The sequence below is a fragment of the Saprolegnia parasitica genome (genome assembly GCF_000151545.1).
Source record: "Saprolegnia parasitica CBS 223.65 unplaced genomic scaffold supercont2.170, whole genome shotgun sequence".
Lineage (NCBI taxonomy): Eukaryota > Oomycota > Saprolegniomycetes > Saprolegniales > Saprolegniaceae > Saprolegnia > Saprolegnia parasitica.
Genome location: NW_012156564.1, coordinates 30,843 through 40,473, shown reverse-complemented (window position 1 = coordinate 40,473; position 9,631 = coordinate 30,843). Strand labels below are relative to the sequence as shown.

Sequence of the window (9,631 nt, the reverse complement as noted above, 5' to 3'; positions counted from 1 at the left end):
ATGCTGGCGAGAATATGTTGACGTCAAGCAACTGAGTAGACCAATGCACTGGCTTTGCCACCACCGTGTTCTTGGTAGAGCACCCGCACATCCAATCGACTGTTGTCGCGTGTCAACGCATTGCACTTGCTTTCAGTATACAATACAGACAGGCGGTGGCCACGACGAGCCAATCCAGAGCGTTCATTGAAATACAATGCATTGGCATACAAAACCAAGCACAATATTATAAATGGTCAAAAGATACACGACCAATCGCGTGCAGCGACGACCGACCAACTGCCTTCAGCAACCTGAGGCGTCGCCACGCAGGAAGGACTGGAAGAGCAGCCTCAGAAGGGACCTTGAACGTCGCAGAGAAGATTTTTGTATTGTTGGGAACGAGATGAAAACGACCCAGATCTAATAAACTGGCGTGGCCCGCAGTGCGATCGCGAGGAGAGCGAGGAGCGCGACGCTGGCCGGTCCGATGATACCGAGAAGGTACACTTGCGAGGGCTCGTCGTCGCAGCCGTTGCCGCCGGCAAGGCGAAGGCAGCGAGTGCTTTCAAACATGGACGCCATCGTGCCCGTCACCGACGTGGCCAAAATGACAAAAAAGCCGTAGAAAATCACACTCGCCACCCGCGGGTAGCTGCCGCCATGCGCCTTGAGGTGCGCGACGGCGGCCTTCTGGTCGGGCAAAAGAAGCACGCAGAGGCAGCCGAGACCCGTCGCCGCATACGAAATCACATACGTGTACGCGACCTGCGTCCGCGTCTCGGGTGCATCGATCGCGATGCGGGCTTTCCCAACGTCAAAGTGGGCGTTGAGCACATTGGTGAGGAGCGGACCAAAGACGCCCGGGAGGTTGGCGATCGTCGTGAGGAGACCGTACATGACGCCTTCGCTGCCTTCTTCCGCGAGCTCGATAATGACAAATGTGCCGACGACAAAGTTGACACCCAATGGCAGCTGCGTCGTGAGCGGGACGCCGAGGAAGAACCACTGGCTCCGCAGCACGTCAAAGATCGTGCAAAAGACGACGATCGCGTCGACAACGTTGGCGAGGACCGCCGTGGTGACGAGCACGTAGCGCCAGTTCCACTGCGTCCCATACTTGCCCGTGGCCGCGAGCACGACGGCAAAGAGAAGGCCACCCAGAATGCTTGTCAATGCGGCGTTGAGCGTCTCGACCTTGGCCCAGTAGAGGGCCACGTAGGGCGCCGCGGTCGTGTTGATGTGCGACGTGCAGAGCGAGAAGAGGAAGATGAAGAGCATGACCTGCCACACGACGCGTTTCTGCGCGAGCGTCCAGAGCCGCGCCAAGTACTGCGCGATGGAGACACGCGTCGCCGCCTTCGTGTCCTTGATAAAGAAATACACCACCGGGATGTTGAGGGTCGACGTGGCGGCCAGAATCCAAAAGTACCCGTTGACACCAATGTCCCAGTCAAAGGTCCCGGCCATGCGTTCCGAGTTGAGGCAAAAGCCGTAGATGGCCGTGATGCTCGCCGAGCAGACGGTGCGCACGGCGTAAATCGTCGACTGAAGACGGCCGCGCGTCGCAACCGGCTCGCGTTGGGCGTACGCAACCAGCAGTGCGTCCTGCGCGACGTCGGCCATGATGTAGAAGAAGCAGCCGACCGCGCAGAGGAGCGCAAGGGTCGTGCCGTTGGCGTTCGCACTGGGGTCCGGTGCGGGGGCGCCGGCGGGCTTGAAGGCGACGATGGTCAGTAGCACTGCCGTGCAGAGCCAGCCGAGGAGGATGTACGGCTTGCGGTGGTACCCGCAGATGGGCACGCAGTCGGTGAGAAGCCCGAAGAAGACCTTGAGCGACCAGCCGAGGCCCATGAGCGCGGTCGCAGAGTTGAGGACGTTGCCTTCGAGCTGGAAGTAGCCCGTGAGGATCGGGTACGTCATGCCATAGATGCCGCCGTCCACGATGCCAATGCACGCATACTGGAAGAGGAGCGCGAGGATCTCGGGCGATGTGATCGAAGGCGCGCCACCGTCGCGGAGCGCGCCGCCTTCGAGGTCGGCGTCCAGGGGCGTCTTGACGGGCTCAAAGCTGTCGTGCAGCAGATGGCGCGCGCTGCTGTGGACCGAGCTCACAAACGAAAGCCGGTCGGTACGGTGACGGGCGCGCCGTGCCCACCATTGCAAACTACAAACTGCAAACTGCAAACTGGCACCAGCGGTGGTCAGAGACGCCTGGGAGCGTGAGATTGACTCATATCTACAGTGCGCCAGTACGGTCGCGTGGGTCCTGCTGACGCCACCGACGGCCTTTGTCCAGCTCGTATGTCCAGGCCTAAAAACTGATAGGCGCAGAGACGCAAGCCAGATCACACTGCAACGCACAACTTGCGCTTTGTGCGCAGCATCTGCGACTCCGAGCATATCACGCCTCGAGGGTGCGTGGACGAGCGTGCAACGCGGTGGGATGGCAGACAGGAAGCGTCGTGTTGGTGTTAAGTGGCGAAAGTGGTGTTGAATATCTGAAAGAAATCAACCACCGCGGCTCGCGGCGAGAGACCCGACGGCTTAGAAGCGCACGCTGTAGTACGTGGCGGGATCGATGTGCTTGGCGCCGCCGTAAAAATCCAACAGCAAAATCTCGGTCGGGTGCATTTCGTACCTAATGGCACGATTTTTAATCCCTTTTTGACGAAAGAGAGGAAGACGTACGCTGTGAAATCGTGGCCGCGCGGCCAATAGCTCATCTGCGGGTGCCTATCGCACGTATTAAGCCCGCGTACTACACAAGACGGGACTATTACTTTGAGAAGAGCGCCGCGAGCGCGTCGTCCACCGCGACCGCAGGGGTTAGGGTCCCCGAAAAAACCACGCGCCAGCACGTCGGGTCCTACAATTAGTGTTGTACAGTCTCCCTTCTTAACAACGCCCTTGTCTTGAATCGAGATGCGATACCTGAGGATCGTACGCGCAGTGGCCAAGCTGGGCCATCGTGATCGAGACCGACGCACGCGGGTTGGCGGCCAAGTCCTTGCCTGTGCCACCCCATTATATCAGTATAAAACCCATGTCAACGCCGCAAAAACGCACCTGTCGAGCCCATGACGCTCGAGTAAAAGTAGAGACGACCCGTCGCGTTGCGAGGCGACGCACCGACGCCATCTAGTAGTACGATCGGCCGATAAATCATCAAAAATAAATCAAATAAATGGAGCCGCACCGCTGTATGAGATCATGCTGGCGAACGGCGCGCCGTCGAGATGCACGCTGGTCGTGGCAATCGTGCCCCACGTGTTGGCGTGCACGATCCAGCGGGCAATGCGAGCGCTACCCCGGGCTGGTTGGCAGAAAATAAGAATAAGAATACGTACCTGATCCACGCTTCCTCTGTGAGATTGCTTGCGGCATCCAGCGGAGTGTTGATAAGCGCGAGGTCGGCGGCCGAGACGCCAGCAAGCGCCGAAAGCGACGGCGAGCTTGAGAGCGTTGTTGTCACCCCCTCGACGTCGACACGGGGCGTAGCCTGGGAAAGGACGAGGCCGACGCAGAAGACTCCGACGGCGCCCGCCAGCAAGCCCGCAACGAACCCGTGGCGGCGGGGCGCGGGGGCGCTAGGCAGCATCGCGAGTCGCTCCGACATGCTTGTAACCAATCGAAAAGTGCCAACTTCAACCATGAGTTTGATGGGCAAGCGTCCAGCGTGGACCAGATTCGGTGTTTAAACACGCGTCAAAGGAAGGGTTTAACGCAGTGCCGGCGGAGGTGGAGCGACGTCGTGCGAGCTCGCTTCAAGAGCCTTCAAGTTCAAGGGACGGTGAGGCAACCACAGAGAAGAGACATCTGGAGCTAATATCATGGGAGCTTCGATCGAACGGTGAACGTAATGCCGTACTTGCTGGGCAGACAGTCCGTTTTGGGCAACGACGCCGTAGGGAGACTGCACCCTTCTTACGCTGCTAGTAACGAGCGTACAAACGAGCGAGCTCTTATATCAAAGATCCCGTGTCGACGACGGGCTCACACAAGGTGTCGACGCTGCACCGTGACCTGGGCTCGCACCGTTACCGTCCGACGCGTGTCGGTAGAACGAGTAGGTACAAGTCACAGAAAGACTTTGTTTCATGCATTCCCCACCTTCGTAATCTTCGCCTCGCGCGCACGCCTTCCTCCGAGACCGAGGAAGCCTCGGAAGCTGGTCAACACGTTTAAACATCAATAAACGTACACAGGTGCGTTTTATTCCGGAACTGATGGGAAAAGCCCCAGAAAAGCCCGTCGGGGCGCGGTGGCTGAGATTTGTTGAAGCATTTTGCAAGGTATCCTACTCTGTGCATGCATCTACTAGCCACCGAGCGCGGGTCTTGGAAACGATGGCACTTGCTCTTGAAGGAAGCCGCGGTGGCATGAGTCAGCGACCTGATATCGCAGGGGCCCCTGTCTATTGATGCCGGACTGTTCCGATCGAAACCCTTCTCCGGCGAGAGGATGGCTGCCTGCAGCCAATTGCACGCGTCGTTTCCGTGGAAGCCTCAACATACCGTCCGGAACGAGCGGCTCGGAGGGCGAGAGCGTGGCTTGGCCGCACCCGATTGGTCCGTGTTGGACCAATCAGACGCTGTCTATGTGTGCTGGCACGCTCCCTTGTCAACGACGCCGCTTGACGCGTGCAATAGGCTTGGTCGTGTCGCATGCTTTGCATTGCCGAGCCTATTCCTCGCGTTCGTTGAAGCGTGCTGTGAAGGGCCCATGGCGTCGTCGTCGCGTGGGTTCCTTTATCCTTGCGTGTTCTGGCGTCCTGGATTGCGACTTGCATACAGGCGCACGATCTTATTGCAGTGCAGCGAATCCGCCCAGGACGTCTCCAAAATAGTTACTCGTCCATCTCATGATACGGTGGTATTCGCACGCGCGGGACGGCTGGGTACCGATGATGTGGCACGCCTTCGTCGCGCAGCCGCCTACCGCCACCGGCTCTGAGTCGTGCAACGCTAGAGGAATCGTCGCGATGTCCCAGCTCCAAGCAGCGACGCGTCGACGCGGCGCTTGATTCCTCCATGTCAATGAGCTCGCCATCGCAGCTTTGCCTTGCCATCCAATACAGCATGTCGCAGCATCGGGCCAACTTCAACGCCACCTTGCAAAGCTGCAATGACCAATCGGAAGCGTTCGCGCTAGAAAGGCTGTCGGATACCACCAATCAGAAGCGAATATCAAAATCACCCGCACCAATCATCGCGCAGTGCTTGCGTGACGTGGGGTAATTCCATGATTGCAGCACCCAGGTCACGCTGTTCTGGGTGGCGCCTCCAATTCGCTTAACAAGTAATGCACACCCTGCAGCTCCGAGGGACCGAAGAGCGATAAGGGAGCCCGCGGTGTGTCAGGCGACCCGCCATCACGGCCAGCTAGATGTAGGTCGACCGAAACGACATATCGAACTGCGTGGTCGGCAGGCGAGAGCTCCAACGCATTGAACCATTGAACGTGGCGACAACAAGTATTGTTTGTTTCGCGAGACAGTCAACGGCATGTCCCCTCGCATGCAAGCACATATAAGATCATATAAGATCGCGTGCCTCTAAGCGAATCTAAATTCAGCAATGGAGCAGACGAGATACCATGCGAGAGCTGCCACGTAGAGTCGCCGAGTTGCCGCCTCGCATATCTCGGCCTTATCCCAAGCCACCAGTGTGCAGGCGGCGGCCGCGCCATCTCGCAAAGCGTGTTGACTGTGAGCGCATGTACGCCCTTGCTAGTTGACCACGTATACTTATACCTCGCTCGCTTCTGTCCTGTAGCATCAAACGAGCCGCGCCCTGGCAACACGTACTGAATAAGGGAATCGCACAAGGGCAACGTCGTAATCACACGTGCAAAGCACGTTTGGACGTGAATTCCTCCCGGCTGCGCAGGGTGGGACAGTCGTTCGCCGCAGACAAGATGTGGGTGTAGCCGAGAGCACATTTGGTCGCCACGACGCGCTCCGAGGCCGCTATCAGCGCACGAAAGCCTGGTGTTGGAAGGACCTTGGCCGCCAGTTTACTACTAACTGCGGCGAGGCTCGTCGCACTGGCTCACAAACTTCAGGAATCAGCCTGCCTACGGTATTCGGGACAGCCGGTCGTTGAGGTGGAAACGTCGCATGGCGCGACGCCGGAACATGCCACAGTAGGTCTCACTTTCCTATTTGCCGCGTCGATATTATTCCTTCATGTCGACCGAAGCTTCGATCCCGAGCGAGGACGACGCGCGCCGCTTTGTCTGCCCCATCGACGGCTGCAACAAGCGCTTCAAGCGCAAGTTCACGCTCCAGGAGCACGAGAAGACGCACTCGGGCATCCGCCCGTACACCTGCCCCGTGCCCGGCTGCGACCGCCACTTTAGCACATCCGGCAACCTCTCGCGACACACGTTCACGCACACGGGCGAGAAGCCGTACGCGTGCGCGTGGGAAAAGTGCGCCAAGCGCTTCTGCACGCGCGAGAAGCTCGTGCGCCATCTCAAGACGCACGTCGGCTTGCGGCCGTACACGTGCCCGACCTGCGCCAAGTCGTTCACGACCTCCGGCAACCTCGCGCGCCATGCCAAGTCGCACCTCCCCGCGTCGCAGCGAACCGGCGTGGCGCGCACGCTCAAGATCATCAAGAAGCGCCGCGTCGCCGACGAGCTCGCGACGCCGATGGCGTGCCAAGCGCCGCTGGGGATTGCGCTGCGGCTCGACGAGGCAACGGACATGACACCGCTTGATAGCCCCGAGTACGCGTCGCCGGCCGACGATGCCGACATTGAAGCCATGTGGCTCGAGCAGGACCTCGAGCGGCTCTGCTTACCGTCGGGCGGAAGCAGTGGCAGCGAAGCGCCGTCGCCGAATATCCTGCAGGCATCCCACCCCCCGGCCATGTGGAGTACGAGTGCCTATCCGCCCGTGCCAAGCCCGAGCCCGTGGCCCGTCCAAGGCCTCTACGGGGGCCTATAGAGTGCTGTCGTCGTGCTATCTAGTGTAATTTGTTAACTTAAAAAATCCCCTTGCCACGCTCACGATTGTGGTTGAGCGATACACTATAGTGAGTAGAGGAACCAGATCTGGATTGCGAAAGATCTGCAAGATCCAGCGTCGCACGTTCTTGATGGCGCCAGTGTGGCACTGGAGCAGCCGCAAAATATCCCACGGCCCCTCCTCGAAAATGTGGTACCACGACGTCGTTCAAGTGCCGGCGCCTTCGACCGTGTTCGAGGCGATGATTGCACCAACCATCCATTGGCTTGGTACGAACGAATGCAAGACAGGCGCGTGATCCGATGCTTTGTTACAATGAGTTTGCCGATCTCTATTGGCGCCTTCCAGTCCACCTGTGTCGTTGAACCGGGATCCATCTCACGACTCTACCCTGTAGCTCGCTCCGCGCGTTCTTCGACCTCTCGAAGAGTATGCGTGGTCGCTGGTCATCGTTATATGGTGTCTAGCATCGATCAATCTATGCGTTTTGCTTGACAGTCGCGTTGGTTGGTGTCGGAGATGTGGCGACCCATGACAGAAGAAGATCGCCCAGCAGTTGCCTCGTGTACATGTCGCGTGCCACCCCTGGAGCTTCGGGACCATCAACAGCTCCGGTAGGGTCATTGCGCGACGAAGAGGTACTGAATTGTGATGTGTGTTGAAACCAAGGGAGCAACTGTCGCGTGCGCCGTGAAATTACATACACCAAATACTACCTACCTTGCTGACTCGCAACTCTTGTCGACGAGCTGTGTCGAGGTTGAGCAGGTTCAATAGCTCTCCAAAAAAAGCGCACAACGAAGGTTGGCCGTTGGTCCAGGACGAGGCTCGAAAGATGCTACGATGGACCGTCAACGGCTGCCGCAACAACGGCTCCTTCTTCCCTCTTAAATCCTTAAATCTGAAAAGGCTTCAATTCAAGCTGACCCTGGCTGTTCCCAGGGTCAGCTTGACACGATTGAAGCTTTCGACGTGCCAAAGGCCATTTTAAAATCTTGAATCGTTAGCCGATGCGACATAGCACAGCGTATCCGACAACCATGTGTTTAAAAACATGTGTCAAATCTGATATAGATCTGCATTGGAGTGTGTTTTGCTAAAATTTATCAAAAGAGTAGCTGCTTCTGCTCTAGCAAGAAATATTCTTGAAGCCCGCACACTCGCCTGGAGAAGGACCCCTGCTGACCCCCTGTTATTCATTCTTCGCTTCATCGACGAAGCGTGCAACAGATGCTCAATGTGTGGCGACCAGCGCTCTGGACACATCAATCCGCCACTGGATCCGCCACATGGCTCCAGATCTTGTACCCTTTGCATGTCAAAAACTTTGTAGTAATCTGAAAATGATGTGTGTCTACACCACCGACACCTGCACTCGGTGGGGCGTTGAACGGGGCTTGAGTTCAAGTTGGAAGAGGCTTGGCCCGTGTAATAGTGTCCTCTCTCCCACCGCCCAGCACACCTTTCAACGGCTGCCGACTGCTCTTGGGCCGCTATATAGCTGACGCAGTAGCCCACAAGGCTAGCGTACAAGTGGTTCGTCTTCACAATTTCGCGCTGCCGAATTCTAGCATGTCCCGTGACTGCGCTCGATCGTTTGCCTTTAGACGGCACATCGGTCGGTCGTACCACCTGTCGTCGATGGGACATCGCTGGAGGCTGCAGGACGAGATTTGTGGCGGTGTCGACACCGTCGATCACGGCGCTGGACTCGCATCCGTCGCGCCACATCCCAAGATCCAAGCGCGAGGTCACGTGCGTCGAGAGACAGCCCTTCTCGACATCGTGGCCGTCGCCATTTGGCGAGCACACATACCATGTGGCGAGATGCGGGCTCGTGACTTCTTGAGCAAAACGTAGTGTCCAGCTCGTCAGCGGCGACCTCGAGACGTACGACCATCTTCTGCTTCGTTGCGAATTTGTCACAGCCGTGTGGGCGGTCTTTCAGCCGCTCGTCGACGCCCTCGAGCTCGAACTTTCCACGACGCTTTCCGCGCTCCTCTTCGAACCGCTGGTGACAGCCCAACGCTACCGTCGGCGCGCCGTGGCCATGATGTGACCGATCCTCCGCGCGTGCGTGCTCCACACCGTCTGGCTTGCCCGCAACGACCGAGTCTTTCGCCCCGAGGCGCCCCTTGTGACGCCTGAGGCAGCCGCCCAACGAGCCGCGTTCTTGACCAAGCTGCACCTCCAACACCTGCTGCTGAACACTCAAGCATTGTGCCTCTTCCAAATGATGGCAGCCCTGCGGCACGACGCATGGCTACGCGACAACTTTGTTCCGGCATGTGCCGTTTACACGCCACGTCTCCCGCTCGGCTAAGCCTCTCGGCGGCCGGCTCATCGTAACACCTTGGAATCGATAGTCCACCACCATATCCAGTTCAGTGTAAATTATATCTAAATAGACTCACTTCAACAACAACGAGATTCGCGCCACGTGGCGGTGTCGACACCGTCGATCACGGCGCTGGACTTGGATCCGTCGCGCCACATCCCAAGATCCAAGCGCAAAGTCAAGTGCGTCGAGAGACAGCCCTTCTCGACATCGTGGCCGTCGTCATTTGGCGAGCACATCATGGACAACAAATCCTGTGGCGAAGGCGAAGCAAGATGGTGTCTTCTTGAGCAGGATGGTGGCGGCGGTGTACTGCTTTGCACTCGTGTTCTTCGTCG

General features: G+C 58.1%; 3 protein-coding genes across 3 annotated transcripts; 1 reads left to right on the top strand and 2 right to left on the bottom strand.

The window, feature by feature from the left end:
- Window positions 1-378: 378 nt before the first annotated feature.
- SPRG_14708 (hypothetical protein) lies at window positions 379-2,140 on the bottom strand (the record flags this gene model as incomplete). The annotated part of the gene is made up of 2 exons (XM_012354600.1): window positions 379-2,089; window positions 2,115-2,140. The coding sequence occupies 2 exons, from the start codon at window positions 2,138-2,140 to the stop codon at window positions 403-405; spliced, it is 1,713 nt and encodes a 570-aa protein (XP_012209990.1). The 3' UTR covers window positions 379-402.
- Window positions 2,141-2,426: 286 nt separating this feature from the next.
- On the bottom strand, window positions 2,427-3,618 carry SPRG_14707 (hypothetical protein). The gene is made up of 7 exons (XM_012354599.1): window positions 3,330-3,618; window positions 3,179-3,285; window positions 3,049-3,120; window positions 2,914-2,993; window positions 2,763-2,848; window positions 2,671-2,715; window positions 2,427-2,620 (listed from the first exon to the last, which is right to left on the bottom strand). The coding sequence occupies exons 1-7, from the start codon at window positions 3,596-3,598 to the stop codon at window positions 2,527-2,529; spliced, it is 753 nt and encodes a 250-aa protein (XP_012209989.1). The 5' UTR covers window positions 3,599-3,618; the 3' UTR covers window positions 2,427-2,526.
- Window positions 3,619-6,161: 2,543 nt separating this feature from the next.
- Window positions 6,162-6,934, top strand: SPRG_14706 (hypothetical protein; the record flags this gene model as incomplete). The annotated part of the gene is made up of 1 exon (XM_012354598.1): window positions 6,162-6,934. The coding sequence occupies exon 1, from the start codon at window positions 6,170-6,172 to the stop codon at window positions 6,932-6,934; it is 765 nt and encodes a 254-aa protein (XP_012209988.1). The 5' UTR covers window positions 6,162-6,169.
- Window positions 6,935-9,631: the final 2,697 nt, after the last annotated feature.